General features: G+C 36.8%; 1 protein-coding gene across 4 annotated transcripts in view; it reads right to left on the bottom strand.

Moving 5' to 3' along the window:
• Window positions 1-20,445, bottom strand: part of ascc3 (activating signal cointegrator 1 complex subunit 3) — a 177,321-nt gene that overhangs the window by 63,819 nt on the left and 93,057 nt on the right. For 3 of the 4 annotated variants that reach the window (XM_055023204.1, XM_055023206.1, XM_055023205.1), the window contains 4 exons: window positions 19,502-19,666; window positions 8,374-8,550; window positions 8,091-8,162; window positions 5,242-5,376 (listed from right to left, as the gene is read on the bottom strand). In XM_055023204.1, the coding sequence (XP_054879179.1) occupies window positions 5,242-5,376; window positions 8,091-8,162; window positions 8,374-8,550; window positions 19,502-19,666 (549 nt within the window). Of the gene's footprint in view, window positions 1-2,068; window positions 2,561-5,241; window positions 5,377-8,090; window positions 8,163-8,373; window positions 8,551-19,501; window positions 19,667-20,445 lie in introns of those variants that run through there. The other variant, XM_055023207.1, reaches the window with a different exon arrangement.

Here is a 20,445-nt window from a genome sequence, read left to right as displayed (position 1 = left end):
ATCCATGAACATCACCTCATGTTTCAGCAAGATAATGCACAGCACCATGTTGCAAGGATCTGTACAAAATTCTTGGAAGCTGAAAATGTCCCAGTGCTTGCATGGCCAGCATACTCACCAGACATGTCACCCACATTGAGCATGTTTGGGATGTGCTTGACCGGCGTATCCGAAAGAGTGTACCAGTTCCCACTAATGTCCAGCAACTTCGCACAGCCATTGAAGAGGAGTGGACCAACATTCCACAGGCCACAATTGGCAATCTGATAAACTCGATGCGAAGAAGATGTGTTGCACTGCATGAGGAAAATGGTGGTCACACCAGCTACTGACTGAGTCCCCAGACCTCTAATAAAGCAAAAACAAAAATGCACATTTCAGAGTGGCCTTTTGCTGTGGGCAGTATAAGGTACACCTGTGCACTAATCATGATGTCAGATCAGCATCTTGATGTGGCACACCTATGAGGTGGGATGGATTATCTCAGCAAAGCAGAAGTGCTCACTATCAAACATTTAGACAGATTTGTGGACAACATTTGAAAGAAATGGTAATATTGTTTATCTGGAACAAATTTTAGGTTTTTGAGTCCATCTCATGAAAAATGGGAGCAAGTGTTGCATTTATATTTTTGTTGAGTGTATATTATGTCATATTTTCACACTAAACCACAAGAGGGCGCTCTAGGCCTGTGTTGATAATGTGTGTGGCAGAAGCTACCTCCGGAGTTAGCAGAGATGTTTACAAGCGACACCGAAGATAAAGATTTAGTGTTTTGGAGAGACACGAATGGTTTGGTAAACTTGTTAGCATGTTATTTATGCAATAGTTATCGGAATAACTCTTAATATGTTATGTTAACATACCAGACATGTTCTTAGTTCGTTGTGTGTCATGCAATGTTAGCATACTGTACAATTATTCAGCCTGTTGTTGCCTCTATTCTATTTTTATCGCCTTTCAAGATGACATGCCTGTTCTTGGTGTTGGATTTTATCAAATAAATTTCTCCCAAAAATGCGACTTATACTCAGGTGCGACGTAAATATATATTTTTCTTCTTTATTATGTATTTTATGTCTGGTGCGACTTATACTCCGGAGCGACTTATAGTCTTGAAAATACAGAACTTAAATCATTTCTGTCCGACCAAGGCTCATTCTGGCCTTGTTATATATTGCAAGTTCTGCAAGACTAACAGACTATAATGTTATTCTGACAGACAATGGACATAATATTATTTAAAAAAATATACATCCAGAAACCCCAAAGACTAGTAGAAGGCTTGATTAGATTGTTTTATGTAAATCAACCAAAAACCCATCAACAGCGCAATGCTTTTCTTCAGTTTTTCAAATATCTTGAATTATTAAAAACACTCATGATCAGATTCGGCAGTGACATAAAGCATGCTTGTACTTCGGAGTCAACAGTTCTTTTCTCTAAGCAAACTGTAGATGCTCAAACAAATGGTTAAGTTTGTCTTACTGTCCACCCTTATTCTGTTTTTATAACCTGAGCCTGCTTATGTTTTTTGGACAGAAGTGGTTTCTTTGCTGTGCTTATTATCACAAGATCATTGTCCAAAAGTTAAATGAAAACTGCATGAAAAGAAAAAAAACAATCAGAAGCACAGGGCAATTTCTGCAGAGCTAAAGATTCTAATGATGATTTGTAACCCTAACCTTTAATACTTATTTTCAGTTGTAGTAAAAATGTTCTATGAACAATTGCTGATGTTCAAAACTCTTTTTTACAAATTTAAAAAGAAAACAGTCATGATATATTACAGACTAAACTGAAATGTAATTTAAGTGTTGCAAACACAAATGATTTAAATCTAAGTGTCATATTCATTGTAATACACTACATCCATGACTATTTTTCAAAGCAGCTCTCGGAAGTCAAACCGATAAAGCAGTTATTGTATATTGATTTATAGTAAGTATGAAGCAGACCAGTTTTAAACAAACAGACTGACATCACATCATATGTCACATATTCAGATTAAAAAGCCGCTCTGTTCAATAAGTGGAGGGAAAAACGAATGTGTAAATGTTGCAGGAAATAAAGCATCATATTTTTCTGTTTATTCTTCACACCCACACACACAGTTTTTCTCTTCATGGCGCAACATTTAAATATTGACTGTAGAAACATGAGGAAAAAGCTTTATTTCAGTGTATTTTTTGAATGTGGGCATTTTGGTCTTAGTGTGGGTTATTTGCACAGCTGAGACAGAAAAACTGCTTTTAATAACTGGCTCTAGAGGGAAAATCCAGATATCTAAGCTTGACTGACAGCCTCTCCAACCCCTGAGATAAAGCCAATTAAATAACAGAAGACAGAAAAAAAAATAATCTAAAGCTGGATAAATAAATGCTAAATTATTTGAGTGACCTCAGAGGGGCATTATTTCACTGCACATGCATATTGAAGATTAAAAAACATCAATAAATATTTATGCGGGGCGATTTCTAGAGAGCAAATAAGCAGAGCATTATCTCTGTGTGAGTTTAAAGTGGAGTCATCCTGATTCCCCTCCCTCTGGCAGTGCAGACTGGAAAAAAAACAAACAAAAAAAACATTCAATGGAGTGGATAATACACATTATTAAATAAAAAAATAATTTATGTAGATAAACTGCAGAGCATTGCAGAAATACTTTAAAAGTACAGTTTCAGAGACTAACCAGGTCACAATGCACCGTTTTTAGTTCACTAATCTGCTTCTCTTTCCAGTTTTACAAAGCATGAAAAGTGATTGATTTGTATACATGTCCCATTTAAATACAGAAGAGATTAGAGGCACATCAATCTTGGCCCAGCCCCAGGGAGTAGGGGAAAAGGTTACTAAATTTATTACTGTGGCTTCTGTTGCGGGAGATTTAAAAATGGGGATGGGAGTTGGAGTCTGACTGACGTCCTCTGAGAAAGAATAAAGCTCCACCTCTGTGTACTCTTCCAGCACAGAGACCATTAATGAAACACATTCTCTTCATGCCCACACCGCATGTAATATACTACTGAAACTATGACTAAAGGCTCACACACAGTGATTATAGGCTGTTCATCAAAACATCCAGCGCTCCCAAACTATAGTCGGTTAGTCCTTAATACTAGAAACAAGTGGGATGAGGATAAAAACAGAAGCATTTTTTTACAGAACAAATAGTTTGTTTTTGAGTTTTTCTCATACATTTTTCTGTGTTGCTACATATGTCTGTGATTGACCAACTGTCAAAATAAAAATAATAAGTAGCTGGAAACCAGAATAGGTAGAGCTGAAAGTTTAAGTGTGTGAAGATGCTTCTCTCTGTCAGTTTACCCCAGGGTAGCTGGAGTAGCTTGCCGCCATCTGTGTGAGAGTATGTGAATATGTGCAGTGTGAAACACTTTGGGGTCCTCTGGACTTGATAAAGCACTATACAAGTACAGACAATTTACCATTTACTATGCACAATATGAGACATTTCCATTTTAGAAAATCAGCAGTGGATGGACATGTCATCAACCTCTGACCTTCAGAAAAATCGAGTAGGAAAAAAAAAAAAGAAAGAAAGGGACTCTAGACACTTTTACATACCTGTGACTAAAAACATCTAACATGTCGACCCCCTATAGTCATGGTCATAAAGCATGGGTTGTTGCTACTATTATTATATGTGCTCACTGCTAGTTCTGGTTGTCTCTCTTTTCACTACACTTAGAAAAAGGGACCAAGAAGGGCAGGGGACTACTATGTGTGTGAGATTTCCTCTTTATTCCTTTGTGTTATGGTACTCACACAGGCAATTCTGAAGTTTGTTCTAAATGGAGAAACTTAACAGTGAAACAGGCTTCACAGCTTAGTTCTAATTAAAGCCCCTCCTCTTAGCTCATTGACTCAGAGAGTCTGCTAACAGAACCATGCACACTGATATTGTGTCCTTGGACAAGACACTTCACTCACCTTACCTGCTGGTGGTGATCAGTGCATCATACTGCCCCAATGCAGCTGTGGCTATTATCCAGTAACTTGCCACCATCAGTGTGTGAATGTGAGTATAAAATGTAGTGTGAAGCACTTTGGGGTACAAGTAGAGGTTTTGGTCCTAAAATTATAATATTATGAAAAAGTTGATTTGTGTCAGCAATTCCAGTCAAAAAGTGAAACTTGTTATTATATTCATTTTATATTATATATTATATTCATTTTAATGTTGATGATTATAACTCACAACTCACAAAAACCTCAAATTCAGTATCTCAGAAAATTACAATATTACTTAAGGCCAATACAGAAAAGGACATTTAGAAATGTTGGCCAACTGAAAAGTATGAACATGAAAAGTATGAGCATGTTCAGCACTTAGTGCTTAGTTAGGGTTTCTTTTATCCAGATTACTGCAGCAATGAGGCGTGGCATGGAGGCCATCACTCTGGTAACACCAAGGCTCAGGTGTTACCAGAGCCTAGGTTGCTCTGATAGTGACCTTCTGTTCTTCTGAATCAGAAAACACAGTGGACCAACACCAGCAGGTGATGTTGGTCCACATGGCACCCCAATCATCACTGACTGTGGAAATGTTGAACCTCAAGCAATGTGGATTCTGTGCCACTCGACTCTTCCTCTAGATTCTGGGATCTTAATTTCCAAAGGAAATACTTTCATCAGAGAACATAACTTTGGAACACTCAGCAGCAGTCCAGTCCTGTTTGTCTTTGACATGTGCACAGCTAGCTTCTTTAGTAATGTGTGCCTTGCCCTCTTGTGCAAGTTGTCAAAAGTCATCTTTTGGACAACTGTCAAGTCATCCCCATGATTGTGTAACCTACAGAACTAAACTGAGAGACAATTTAAAAACATTTGCAGGAGTTTTAGATAATTAGCTGATTATTGTGTCACCAGGGGTCTTCAATATTGAACCTTTTCAGGATATTCAAATTTTCTGAGATACTGAATTTGGAGTTTTTATTAGTTGTCAGTGATAATCATCAAAAAACATTTAAAATATATTAGTCAGTATGTAATGAATGAATGCAATATACACATTTCACTTTTTGAATGGAATTACTCATTTTAATCAACTTTTTCATAATATTCTGATTTTAAGTCCAGCACCTGTAGAGGCCAGTTACTTTGTAAAAGAGGCTTTTCAAGCATTGGTTTGTTGGACATCAAGAAGGAGAAAAAAATTAATGCCGTCGCAACTTACCTGCAAAAGACCCAAATCTCATAAAATGTGTTTCTTTGTTTTACCTGTTTCTCACACTGGCCATAGTCTGGGCCCTGGTCTGGCTGAAAGAAACAGATTTCTCCTCGGTTTTTTGCCATCTCTATCAACCCAAAAGCTGTCCTCACTGTGGCATTTCGAGCATGAACAAAAACCATGACCTGTTCAACAAACATACAGAATAAAAATTAAAGCAATGCTAAAAGGAACTGATTAATAATGTAAAATTTGAAAACATATCTGCCCCCATGTATGTTCTTTCATACTTACATGCTGTCACACAGGTGAACTGTGTTTATTTTGTGTTCAATATTTATTTGGCAACTTCTATAAAAGATTGCACTGGATTTTATTTGGGGCATCAGAGTAAGGACGGCCTAATAAAAATGCATGTTGACTTTTCAGATTTTTATTTTTCAAAACTATAAAAATTATGCATCATTTTCCTTCTAATTCACAGTTTAGAACAAAATAGATGGTCACAAAAATGCAATGGAAATGCAATTAATCTGTAAAAGTGGAAAAGCTCAAGAGATGTAAATGCTTTTAAAAGACAATAATTTTGCTTTGGTGCTTGACGAAAACAAATATTCTGATGTTTAAATCTACTTTAGCTTGTAAAATCTTCTAGAATTTGGAATTTTGTCCCATTTTGAAATTTGATTTGTTTTCATCCTCAGTCCATCTCCCATCAGAATGGGAAAGGAGAAAATGGAAGAAAATGGAGAAAATGGAAGCAAAAGTCTGACAACTTGCATTTTTCATGACGCTAAATGAAAAACTTTTTCCAATCTTTTTACTTTTGAGAAGCTGTGTTTGTTTATCCAATGAAGAGCAAGAAGAGCAAAGGAGAGTAGCAAACTGCAGAGACATGCAGCAGGAGCAGTGAGTTATGTGCTTGTTCCAACACACAGTCCAGAGGGAACACTGTAGCAAATGTTATTTATTGAAGGTGTTTTATCAGCACCACTGAGCTGTGTGGAAACATGAGCGCCAGATTCTCAGCTTATTAAACTTTGTTCTGGCAGCATGCTTCCCACCAAGAAGATCCTGGGAAAATCATAAAGGAAATTTCATCCTTCTCATCCGCCCTGATGAAATTAATATGTGTCAACACCACTTCTTGACAATTTAATATTGAGTGAAAAAAGGTGTCCCCAGTTGTGCAGTGGACTCGGCAGCTGAAACATGGAAGGTGGAATGGAGCAGTGTATTTAAATATGCTAATAAAATAAAAAGCTTCCCAGAGGTGAATGATCAAGATGCTTCATCATAAGGATCTGTCTAAGAGGAGGCAATGTGTGAAAGTGTGTGAGAGTGTACTTTTGATAAAATCAGCAAGATAACAACAGTGCTTGGCAGGGAGTTCAACTCCAGCAGCAGATGGAAGTTAAATGGCAAAGTCTGAATTTGCAATTCTCATGTACCCAACAGGCAGTCTGAGGCTGCGAGTGGAGGTAGAATGAGAGGAAGGTGGTGCATGGGCTCATGTGGTGAAACAAAGAAGAGGAAGCCTACAATGGGGCAAATAATGCCTTAAGAAACTTTCAGATAGCTTCTAAGAAAGACAAGGTTTGTGGTAAAGAATTTACAACACTGAGCCTCAATAACTTTGCTATCACCCCAGAAACATCTGCTTTGTGATGCACCTATTGCAGTTTCTGGCTGATCATGAATCTCCCTCGATCTTAAAAAAGCCTATCTGCTCATTACAATTTTGGTTGATGATAATTTTTTTTGTCTGAAATCCAACTAAATACAGCATCAAAGTTGGCAGCTAAAACATGGAAGGTGGACTGGAGCAGTAGATCTTATTAGGATGTTATTCTATGAATAAACATAAAGCAATGCATAAGTATTAAGATGAAAAAAAATTTCTTTTTAGAAATGATATGGAATGAATACTTTATACTCCTTCTTTAGTTCCATATCCCTCAACAAAGCTTCTCTGTGAATACCCTTGTTTGTTAGAAAACATTAGGGAACAAGCCTAATCATTGGGGAGAATGTTTCGGATAGGTTTAAAGCTGGGTTAGGTTCTAAAAGAATATCACAAGTTACTTAGAGGAAATTACAACTGTTATTCTGCCAAATCCTAGAGGTTTGGAATAAGAGTATAACTTAAAGAAATTTTTATCTCAGCTGGTAGAATCTCTTCAAAGGTCAATTATTAGTCATCAACTCCACAAATCTGACTTATATGCAGTAATGGAAAAAAGAAAGTTGTAAAAATATCCTGTTTGTAGTTTTCTGAGTCAATTAGGAACACTGAAAATATTAACTGTTTTTTTGCTTAGTTAAGACCAAAACTGAAGAGTACAGATGCATTGATTGTAGTTTCTGGGTGATAGCAAATCTGTACCGATCTTTGGAAAGCTTGATCTGCTGAAAGTCAATGAGTTGACAACAGTGGGATGTCTACTATTAACTGCAAATGTGCAGACATGAACTGGTGGGCCAGTCTGTCAGTAAAACCTTTCTCGTGGCTGAGTGGAAAAGAACAGTGGTTGACTTTTAGACCTGTGCTGAGGTAGATAAAATCGATGGACAAGATCAGCTTCACATGTAAGTATCGGCTGATCACTGATCTTCCAAAATTAAGAAAATTGGCGCATATAAATCGGTGCCAGAATAATATTATTGTTAGAGTATTTTAGTAACTCAAACAAATACCTGCACAATCACATCTATATTAAACTGATTTATTTCTTCACACTCTTTTCTAAGGTGAAATAAAAACATTGAATTAAAATGCCTGTAAATAAGCCAAACGTATATATCACATTTATTTCTACGTCATTTATCCAGTCATTTTCAGAACTGGATAAATGATTGAATGTCAAATATATTTCAGTTTAGATTAAAAAGACATCACCTGATGTCCAGCTTTAATCTGCTGCAGAACCTTGTTGTAACACACTTCTTCCATGTCATGAATCTGTTGGATCTGTGCAAAACACAAAACAACAGTGATTGATCTGCTTTCACTTTAAAAGCTTTCATTTGTGCAGTTTTTAATCTTTACTGTCAAAACCACTGAGCAAACATCAAATAATAATGATCATGGAGATAATAAGGCAGCTAAAACCTTGTATCATTACACCAGTATTCTTGGCTCTAAATATGCATCTATCAATACATGATGGCCAACAATTTACCTTGTTAGTGGTTTTGATGCCAACAAAGGTTTGTCCAAGAGGCACAGGTCTGAAGCGGCTGTCAAAGAAGAATAAGCCGATATAGGGGTTGACGTGCAGGAAGGCTGCCACATCCAGGTAGTTTGGCAGGGTGGCAGACAGTCCCAGGATCCTGATCATACTCTGGGTAGATTCCACCTGCCCATGAAACAGTGCAGAATTAAAGCTAGACCAGAGATCTCTACATTCATCCATGTGGACGGAACTAAATCAGCTCTGGGAAGTCTTGGAAGACAAAAAACCGGTGCTTGTGCATACTTGTAGAAATTGACAAGTTAGAGGCATTGCATTGCAGGCCTCTCACATACTTTTATTCTGTGGTCCCAAGTGTTGTTCACTGTTTTTTATAGCTATGTAAACAATTAATCCCAATTTTTTTGGCATATACAGTTTGGAAGTTAACATTTAATTTCATGCACACAGCGGTGGAAATTTTGTATGGTCCTCTGTGCAAAAAAGGTTGCCACAGTAAATAGTATGTCGCTTAAAGTTGGCCTACTTTACGTGAATTGTGATTTTATCAAGAGGATGATATGTTCAGAGAATACAAATAAGAAGTTGCTGAAGGAACTGTTTTGCATTGACCAGAGAGAATTGATTTTTAATTCACAGTGTTTTACACTGATGTGTATTGAGGACTGTTTGACTTTGTGCGCATACTTAGGACAACTGTTAGAAATTTGTGTGGAAATTGAATTGTTCAATTGTTTTTCCTTTTCAGACTGGATAAAATACTAATACTAATTCTGAGAGCTTTTGGTTAGCATCTAACTTGATATACTCCAATTTGCACATGGTGAACAATGAATGCACAACATTGAATTCAATTCAAATACATGAATAAAACCTCATGCTTCTTTTTCGGAGTGAAAAAGTTTTAACACAAACAAGTGTAAAAAAAATTAAATTCTACAGCCAAAGCAATCATGTAATAAGCCATTATTGTTTTGGAGAGCACAGACACGCACATCCATGTACAGTACAATAAATTTGAGAGTTAACCATACACTTCAGAATAACATAATTTTTGGGTGTAAAGTGCAAGTAATACACAAGCTATTATGCTGCCAGTATAGAAAGCTTCAGTGGTTTAAAAGAGAAATCTGTTAAACAATAAAAGCACTTTCTGTGTAAGCTATGCCAAAAGCATGTGTTCATTGAAGAGAGGTTTGGGCTTTATGTCTTTAAAAATTATAAGCATTTCCACGGCTACAAAGCCTCGGAAATGGCTTTATAACTCCAATAAAAAAAGGAACGCTCTTTTAAAGTCAAAGTGTGTTTTTATTAATAATTAATTGTACTTTGTTTTGTGTTTTCATTTAATTTCTTCAAAAAGATTTACCACTACTGCAGTGACAACAGTTGTTTATCCTGTTTTTTCTGATTTTGCTTTCCTGTCACACTAAAATTACTAGAATTTTCTGGTAGAAATAAAGAAATCGTATTTATATCAATTATGGGAAGTCATCACAGTTGTGAAAGACATACTCTATGGAAAGCAGTTGCAATACAGGAATAAATGAACATTTTTTTGATGCTTTAATCTGACACAAAAAAAACTAGAGTAAGAAAAACTTTTCGGATGCATTCAGATGGATGATGTAGACTTGGCAAACAGAACATTTTAGAAACAGTTTAGGAACTCTGGCCTACTAAGCTCATGTACACCAGGATTCTCAAAGCTACAAATCACAACACTGACTGTTTCCACTAGAGCTGAAAAGTAAGTGACTGTCAGGAAATGGTTGACATTGTGAACAAAAACAGAAATTAGAATGGTTTATGAAACAAGTATATCTATTTTAGTCACGCTTAAGGTAGTCTACCTTTGATGTATCATGTGTGAATTATGCTGGTGTTACTGCTACCTATTGTAAAAACCTTGATGTTTCAGCAGGATTGTTGAAATACAACTTTTACTGCAAACAAAGGAAAATGATCAATGTGGATTAAACAGTGCAACCATATTTTGAGCTAACAGCTACATTGCTTCTACAAGAATAAATACTTGTACAGTATTTGTAGACATCTGGTCTAGCCATAGATGTCCTTGTCTTATCCTAAATATTGGGTTGTAAAACTACATTACATTGTATCATGGGTGTTTTATTTTGTTGCTCTTTCCAGGTCGACTGTACTGAATATAAGAATGTTTCAACTTACCTTTTACAGGCTTTAAATAATGTTATGTTAGTCCCTCCTCAAACACATATCTGGAGTGTATGAAAAACAAAGTCCCATCTGACATAATCAAACGCCTTCTCCAAATAGAGTCGGATTACAGTTTCCGAAGTATTGCCTCAATGGATGACAGATGCTTTTCCAAATGATGGGTCAATACATTAGAAATAATTTTAGTATCTGTTTTTAATGAAGATATTGGGTAGTATGAACAACCATCCAAATTATCTTTGTCCTGTCTAATTATTGTTTTATGCATTGTTGGAGGCAAAGACTGTGAATGAAAGATTTTTCAAATATTGACTGCAATATGGAATTCTTTGGGTAGAAAACATGTCATAGAACTCAGAAGGACAACTGCCAGCATTTCTGACAGGTGTCCTTAAGAGTACTTCCGGCCTGTCTGGTGACCTTCCCTACTACTGTCTGGAAAGTCAGACAGTACATGCTGTAAGGGGACATTCCAGGCAGTGTACTACCTATGGCCATTTCAATTTCAGCTTTAGAAACAGACTTCTCCAAACTAGTCATTAAATATTATCCTAAGGACGGAATGTGAAGTGTCTCAGATGATTTTCTATAACTACATCACCATGGGGGTGAGCTATAAAATTTTATGGTATTTTGAAAACCAGGTATTTTTGTCTTGGTTATCCCTACTTCTTGTTCCCTGATTATTTTGGATCTCAAGTAAAGTCTGATTAGCTGTATTCTGTCAGAACTGATGAGGTAACAACTTGCCAGTTTACTCTCCAAGTTCATACAAATAGGTGCACAGCTTGGAGATAAGGTATTCAGCTTGTGTTGTTGATATAAGATTGTATTCAGTTTGTAGTTATACAGTAAAAGGATAAGGAGAATTTCAGAATTTAATATATAATTTATTATCTCGCCAATGATTAATGGTGCTGTTCTTTTCTGTTGAAGAGAACAGAAAAGAACAGCAAAAAATTTAACAGTTAAATTTTTTGACTCTTCAAGTGATGTAGTTACATTAATATAAAAGAATAACCTGTTGCTACTCACCTTTGTTAACAACTGAGTCTAAACAGGTTTTCTCCAGCACTAACTTATTGCTGGAAAATTAATCTTAGAAAATTAGGAAAAATTCATCATATTGTGTATCAACATGGGTGAGTGGATGAGAACTAGAGAAGGTGTTGGTAGAGACAGTGGGCTGCCTGATCTAAGATCAGATGCTGGGAGTGACAGGGATGATTGGTAAGGCCTTTAATGTGATGCAGTACCTGTCAAAGCATCCTATCAAGATAAGAACTAACCAATTACTTCTGCAGACTAGGCTTCCACTGCACCTTCACTGATGCTCAGCATGCATTTCATGTTTTTTACATTCAAGTTTTTTCTCAATCTGGGAAATACTTTTAATATGACTGCAGAATTCTTAATTTCAGCAAAAACATCAACAACAAAAATCTTACAGAACATGTTTTGAAGTCTTTTGTTTCCAAAATAAGATTTCTGAAATTATTTCTGTATATCTACATAGTATTTACAACAATTCAACAACAAGGAAGAGCAACATGTATTTAAATGTCAATTGTTCTTGACTGCAATGTCATGCGCATGTAACCCGCAATTAGTCAAAATCTTTTATTTTGGTGGGCCCACTTTCTGTGTTGTCCCAAACTCTGCCAGCTTATTTAAAACCCGCCTCTCAGCTGTTCCACTGTGATTGTGGCTTGCTGTTGGCGTCTTCTTCACAAACGCACCCAAATCTTTGAATTCATTGATTTGATTCCCTGGTGAGTTTATTTGATAGCACTATTGCTTGTATATGTGAAACTTTTGCTCGATTGCTCATTGGAGCGTTGTTTTATTTGAATTATTGGCACGGCTTACCTGGACCGTAACCTGGATTTTGGCACAGCTGATTGTGGTTAAGTATGCCCCATTCTCTCTGAGAAGGTAACTCTTTGCTGAATTTTGTGCGTTTTTTTGACACATTTACATGGATTTTGAGGCAGTTAAGTTAAAATGAAATTGATCAGAATGTAGCTATACTTAAGTTTGATATTCCGCAATATATTTACTTATATTTTTTCCTTTCTCTCACTCTGCTTGAGTATTTGATTAATTTTTTAAAATTTTCTTGATACTTTCTGTTTTACTTTATTTGAATTATAGTTAAGTTAACCTGATTATTGAAGTGTTTGTGTGTAATTATTAGAAATCTAGTTATGCATTTGCATTAATTATTTCTTTCGTACTATGTTTGTACATAATTGTTTTGATAAAAACACTTAATGGGTTTTCTGACCTTTTAGGTTGTTTTTTTTTTCCCAATGGATCAGATCCTCATCTGGATTTGAAGATGGCAAGCAAGAAACAAAAAGGACTATGGACTTTATGAGTTTGGATATTAATTTATTCTGAGTCAACTATCTTATGTCTCACTGTACTGTTGTAATTGTCTGTTGTATACAAATCACTTAATATATACGCACCAAAACCAAAAAGTACTGTTTCCGGGTTTTTTTCATTCACACCTCAGACATCTTAGACTCGCCGGCCCATGATAACTGGGGCTTTTGTAGCCGCAGTTAGTTGTTTAGCCCATAATTGTTAACACGCATGAAAGAAAGTATTCTACTTTAATTAGGAAGCTCAGAAGACAGCTTCATTGCTGGACAATCACTTAAAAAAACTTAGTAATTGTAAGTAGCATACTGCACATGTGTTGGATGTGAGGTGATAGGACTAAAACTGTAGTTTTTCATTCTGTTGTGAGAGGATCAAGGGAGTGCATTGTTAAATATGTTACTGGTGATCGTTAAAGTGTGGATGCTAACATCACTAGTGTGGTTATTGAGTCAACACTGGTAGAAAAAATGTCCGCTGCTGGAAATTACAAAGGGATAATAAGTAGGCCTAGCATCATGACTTGTTTGTTCTCAAGATCCTGCAGCTTCCACTTTGTCTTCCCAACATGGCGCCTACTTACCCTGACTCTGATACCAATAGGAGTGACCAACATCTTCTGAAGTTGGGATATTTTTCCTTCAACAGCTTCCAGAGGAATGACCTCAAACCAGATGTTGGACTTGATCAATATCATTTGTGAATGATATTTTTAACAACGGGGCTATAAAGATTAAAAAAGGTTGTTATTTTGAAGAAAGTGTCATCAACATCCATATTTCCACTGAATAAGAGGTAAAAAATAATTGTTTGATAGTGGAAAAGCCTCTCAGACTATCAGCTCAAAGCAAGATGCCAGAGAGCACCAAACTATTTTGTTTTAAATATTAGACAATTAATTTAATTTTACATGATTATCAGGTAGACGCCTTTTGTTTGTTAAATACTTCATGAAACATATTTACCATGTTTGATGTTTGTTGTGAATGACTTACACTCACAGGCAAACAAGGTAACTAGTCCAAGTTTGTCATTTATTGAATGTTCAGAAACTACAGAAACTCTTATTCGGCAGTTCTGATGTGGAGCAAATGTTTAGATCAAGAGGCAATAAGTGTTCCAGAGAAACTCCAATCAATCCAGTCAATGGGCAGCCAAGAATCTTGACGCAAACCAACAGTTATTTGGATTGGTCAAAACGTCCCCCACACACTTTAATGTCATTAAGAAGCTATAAAAGTGCCTGTTGACAAAGAACGGGGAGATTTTGGGGAAAGACTTTGGAAACGATATTTTTGTATTGATGCATCCTTTGTAGACGTGTTAATAAATCTCCCGACCCGTCGTGGCTGGCAGTAAAGGACTCGTCTCTGAGTTTTATTTGTTTACCCATATATTTGAGAGTTTTGCGCCTTTCGATTCTCCAATATTGTCATGATAGCAGATACAAGCGGCCGAAATGGGTTTTCTCTGTAAGGTGTCTGGACTCTCCCTAAGAGACAGGATGAGAAGCTTGGTCATCCGGGAGGGACTGAGAGTAGAGCTGCTGCTCCTTCACATCGACAGGAGCCAGTTGAGGTGGCTCGGGCATCCGGTCAGGTTGCCTCCTGAACTCCTCCCTGGTGAGCTGTTCCGGGCACGTCCCACCAGATGGAGACCCCAGGAAGACCCAGGACACGCTGGATGAACTATGTTTCAGGGATCCCCCTGGAAGAGCTGGGGAGAGGGAAGTCTGGGCCTCCCTTCTGAAGCTGCTACCTCTGTGACCCAACCCCGGATAAAGTGGAAGAAAATGGATGGATGGATTTGACAATATAACTTGACGTCACTGTTTCCACCACGATGGATGTCCAAACCTATGCTCTCCTGTATAAAGCTTGTCAAAATGTGTACATGTGTGTTAGAATGACCCTTAGCGGCAGGCTTTAAAAGAGGAGTCTTGAGGCAGAGAGATGTAGTGCAGACCAACCAGGTGTTTAATCACCAACATTTAAACAAACAATCCTGCATACAAAGGGGGAAAATGCATTCCCGCAACAGCCACACCCACATGTGGGCAACCTGTCAGCTTTTATAGTCCCTGGCTGCACCAATTCACAGCCCCCAAAAAGCAGGATAAAACAAAATACATATACACAAACAAGACAATACATCTTTACATATTAAACACTTCATTTCATAGCAATCATTTCATTTCTAAAAATACTCTTATAAATATCAATCCAATTATTAAATTCTAAAAGTCACAGTGCTTTGCTCCCCCTCTATATTTGGTCTCTCCCAGAACCCTTATAAAGAATGAACTGAGGTAAGCCAATCCAAGTAAACAATTAAAACATTTAAACTGTCTTCCTACACGTAATGAAGACCTTCATTACAATGTGGTTGCCTAATATCGCTTTTGTTAAGTTAATCTTGCAGTAAAAATGGTCACAAGGTGTTGTGCGGTCAGATGCAAAAACAGACAAGGGTCAAAACCAAGCTTGTCATTTTATTTTTATGAGGAAAGATGTGGCAATGGATAGCAGCCGTCAATCATGTCAAGGTGTAACTGCAGATTTACAGCAAACACTTTCTACAAGGTAAGAAGATCAATGTTCATATACTTTATAAGCAAGTATGATTAGAAAGATATCAAATATCGCACTATGAAGAAGATCGCGTTGAACCATCAGTAACCATGGAAACAATGCCACGCCATCATGTACTCTAGCATGTATGGAAAAAAATGATTAGCGTTTCATTTTCTGTATGTTTCTAAGGCTGCTCTGTTTTAAGGGGAAATGCTGTGTATGACATAAATCATGCAGTTTGAATTCTGGCAAAGTCGGTAATTTGGTCAACACGTCAGGAGGTAGGAGGTTCGGGTGGTTTCAAAGCTAGTTGTTTCAGGCTTCTGTAAATACTGCCGTCTATGAGCCCCAACCAGGTGTGTCACGTTCACAGACAAATTAGCTTGATTCCAGCAAGTAGAAACCATGAATACACTGAAAAAAACAACTTGAAAAAAACAACTTTAGCCACTCAGTTCAATTCTCCCGATTCTCACTTCTACATTATGGCTCTTCGAATGATTAAGTGACATAGTTGCAAAGGGTCAATACTAGGGTATCGACTTTGTCATGAATGCTGTTTTATCCTAAACAATGTAATATTTTCTGGAAGTCATCTGACTAATGGCTCAAGGTTTCGTGCTGACATCTAAGCATCAAATAAATGCAAATCGGTCTGATTAACATAATACTAATGTGTGTGGTTATAGCATTGATCAGAGTTGATGTGCGCGGCCACGGAGTTTGTGAGAAACTCGTCTCACAAACTCGACCAACCAAACCACTTTCTGTGTCCTCTTATTAAAACTTCAACAGAGATGAAATGGAAGAGACTGGTCAAAGGCTGTTTGAGGCCTTGAGCAGAATTTGACTTAGAGGCCCCTTTCGTTGTGAAATATATCAGCACCTCTAACAGCTTCTATTTAGTGAAATATGGGAGGAACAAACAAATATGGGAACAAACAAAGCTCAAACTCAAAGATTAAACTCATAGCATCAGATTGTAGCTATTGTAACAAAACAATTTAACTATGAATATTATTCTTTGAACTTTTACAAAGTAAACTTGCCAGCTCCTTATGATCTTGCATATAAATGTTAAACAATTTAAAATCTTTTAATTTATATCTGCTGAAACAATTAGATCAAATTTAGCAGCATTGATAATCTCAATAAACAAATGTTGCATTTATGTATCTGTGGTCTGTGTTAAAATATTACCATTTATGGGCCCTGCGTGGAGAGGATGCTTATGAAGTCACTGACATGGATTAAACAAAAGTGCAAATAATTGATATTAATTTTAATTGTATTTTTTGATGTGTTGTTTTTTATTAGTTGTGGCTTTAATTATTGTCGGCATTGTCTTCCAGTAACATAGTTAGCCAGTGATATTCTACATTTCCTGTCAACTTAAAATCTTTTTATACAAAACCCTGGTGGACCGCCTCGGTGGTTCGACTACCCACAATATATAAACATATAAAGATATGTTTATATGTATTCTATAATACTATAAAGATGTGCACGCTGCTGTGATAATAAGCCTCCAGTCAGACAGCATTTTACTTTGCTTCTGTAGGACACTGCAAAGGATTACACACAATAATGTGTTCAGCTTTGACACATCTTCAACATGTCACATTGTGAAAATGGGTGGAAGAGAAGCATAATTCTCCTTGATAATGAAGTGACTTATTTAGCTTGGGTTCCCTTAATAATGTGGGAGAGAATAAACGCAATAAATCTTCAAATGACTTCAAATCTTCAGTCAAGTTGACTGAAGATTGTTGTTTAGAGTTAACATGTAAAGATTGTTTTTTTTAATAAAAAATAATGATGTTTCAGGCTGAAAATGTGCAATCTTTTTTGCAAAAAAAAAAAAAAAAAAAAAACCAAGAAAAAAAAAAAAAACAATCCCAATGCTTGAAATGTCTGAAGTGCAGTAGAGCCTGAAGAGGTGTTAAGGTGTAAAAAGAGCCCAGTGAGCCCTTCTTCAGTAACATCAGCTAAACCACCTGATAAATGGGCTATGAACCAAGTAAACAGCGGTCACATGTACAGCCCAGTTTTCAATTACCTTGCAGTTAACCTTACCAAAAAGGTCTTGGTAGCTGCTCAGCTCAGCAGCCCATCACTGCCCCTCTGTTTCAATTCTCGTCCTCACACTGCTCTGTCTTTAACATCGGCATACAATTGTTCTTCACACATTTCTCAATACCTGACCCATGAAAGTAATATTAACTATAGTTCTACAAAGCAAAGTAAAATTCTTCATTTTACTTTTAGGCTGACATGTAATTAACTACATGTCAACCTTGTGCTTCTACCCCCATCCATTAATGATTACTTGCTTCTTGATTTTACCTGTCTTCAGGGTTTTTCACCAATACTGCTGAATCTATGGTAATGAGATACTGCTGCTACTCATGGTTTCCAGTTCAGGTGAGGGAGACAATAACAATAATTTATTGAAGTTACTAATAAGTGAAATGAGAGTTATACATATTCATATTTGACCTCTCATTATGATGTAATTTACTCTGGTTGAAGTTCTGTAAGCTTCTGTGATTTTAATCAATTTATAATGGAAAAAAAGTGTGAATTTTACAATGTATCTTTCAGACTGCACTGTCATCTTGATATGTTTGCTTATCTCAAACCTACACAAGCTCCCTGGGGTCCAGTGCTATTTTTCAAAAGGGATTCATAAACCGGATACAGGGTGAGTCATGTCATTCAATACCAAGGACAGAAATAGAGGATTTTGTCCATAGAAGAAATTATAGGATCAAAATGTAACTCAAATGCATGATTTAATCAGTAACTGTCTATGCATTCCAAAATTATCAACCACAAGTTCTGTTCCCTTTCTCCATTTATAATTTTACACCCACAGACTGACTGACATGTGACAGCAGTTCATCAAGATGTGATATTGGACTACACAACGTGCACCAGCCATCAGCCTGGCTAAATTTGCATGATGATTATAATATGTGGAATATCCAGGATGGCTCCAGCATAAACATACGCCAGTCATCATTGTGAGCAATCACTTTTTTAAGCAAGGTGCTCATAGGTTGGGATTGATGCTGTCGATGATAAGAGGCACATTTCTGTCTAATATATCACAGCAGTCTCATAGCAAAACAAACGCAAATGATTCTGTTTCTCATTACCATGTAAAGGATTGGACTAGACAGAAATATCATCTCCTCTATTTTCAATTGTAATTGCAATTTGTTATATGGCATTTCAAGAGCATCTATTTGACTTATCTTTTATCATTTCCTCAGGTAAGCTTTCACTCAAATGAGACAACTGTAGTTGGAAAGACGAGCAGAGCTCGTTTTATTTTTAGTAGCAGTAAGGAGACAGAAAAAATCCAACTGCAAAACATTAGCAGCAGTTTAGTATTACAGCAGATTTAAAGCTCTGGGAAGTGGCAAGTAAAGCTTTGTTTATACTAGTAAAAGAGTAATTAATAATCGCAAGAGCAGATTGTTCACGAAGAGTGAAGGTCCAGCATGGTCTCATTCTCGAAGTTGGTTGATGAAAATGACATAATTTTGTTCTTGGCTCATGTCTACCCTATCTTTAGGGTAGACATCCGTCCTACTCTGCCACAGAGTAGGACGGATAGTTTTGAGGAGCAATTGGTTGTGAGAAATTATGCACTGTTATACCTAAGCACTGAACTCAGCCTGCTTGGCTCTGGTCCAATGCGACAAATGAACATCACAATGACTTGTGTTTTTTTGGCTTCTGGTAACAAGGGAAAAAAATTAGATGTTAACTCCTTCAAATTTATTTCATAGCTCATTAAAATACACATGCATAATTGTTATGATTAAAACGCAAGGCACTTATTGCAAGTTTTTACAAAAAGCAAAAAGAAAGTTCCAATGAGTGAAGTGACAGTGTTGAATACAATGCATCAGATACATGAGCTACGCAGCACACCAGGAACTAACCTGTCTGATAGTTCTTGCCACCAGGCTCTCTAGTACTGGTCCTCGATCTTCATGTAGAAGATGAACTTCATCGAGGATCAGGAGACGCACAATTTGAGAGAGAGCCACGTCTCCGACACTTTTCCTTGTCACAACATCCCACTTCTCTGGAGTTGTCACCAACATCTAAAACAAGGGAGAACACATACGTGACTGTTCAACACTACATTTAGACGGAAATCAATACTGAAAACAAAGCAATCTATTCACAGCAGTAGGCAGGAGGATGGTAAACTGCACACACTAACGTCCCTGCCAGATCACCTTTTTATCCCCTGACTGATACATAGTTATCTGCCGTACAACTCGGTCTCAACACCAAAATCATGGAAGGTATTCATAAACCCATAACCAGTTTGAACTGTAAGGCCTAATACTGTAAGGTTAAAGAGTGAATGTGATACAATGAACAGCAAAATAAAATAGAACATATGGCTGTAAAGGGCTGCTGGAGTTCTCAGAGTGAAGACGTCATAGTCTGATGTCTATATTGACATTGAGTGTAGTACTTTAAAACACTGAATTTGACAACGGGCAAGCACAGCCATTGCTGTAACTGACTTCTGGGCTTTCCTTTGCCAAAGGACAAAGCTATGGGTAAAGGTTGCATCTCTATGTTGGAACTGTAATTTGAAATGCACTCAAATTGACTGAACCAAAAAAAATTCAGTACCAACTTCTAAATCCCTTCCTAAATTATAGGCAGATATTAAGAAATACCTGATTAATTCACATTTTTGTTCTGCCAAATTCCAGATACAATTGAGATACAATTTAGAGATCGTTTTGAAGTTTTCTATGAATTCACAAGTTAACATACATTTGTTGAGTAATTGCCTTTACAAGCTTTTGATGATCTATGATCTATTCATTAGAATAGATCTGCACATTTACTGGCTACTTTA

The sequence above is a fragment of the Poeciliopsis prolifica genome, unplaced genomic scaffold (genome assembly GCF_027474105.1).
Source record: "Poeciliopsis prolifica strain line A6 unplaced genomic scaffold, Auburn_PproV2 SCAFFOLD096, whole genome shotgun sequence".
Classification (NCBI taxonomy): domain Eukaryota; kingdom Metazoa; phylum Chordata; class Actinopteri; order Cyprinodontiformes; family Poeciliidae; genus Poeciliopsis; species Poeciliopsis prolifica.
Note: the sequence above shows the minus strand (reverse complement) of the source record. Positions and strands in the feature narration are given on the sequence as shown.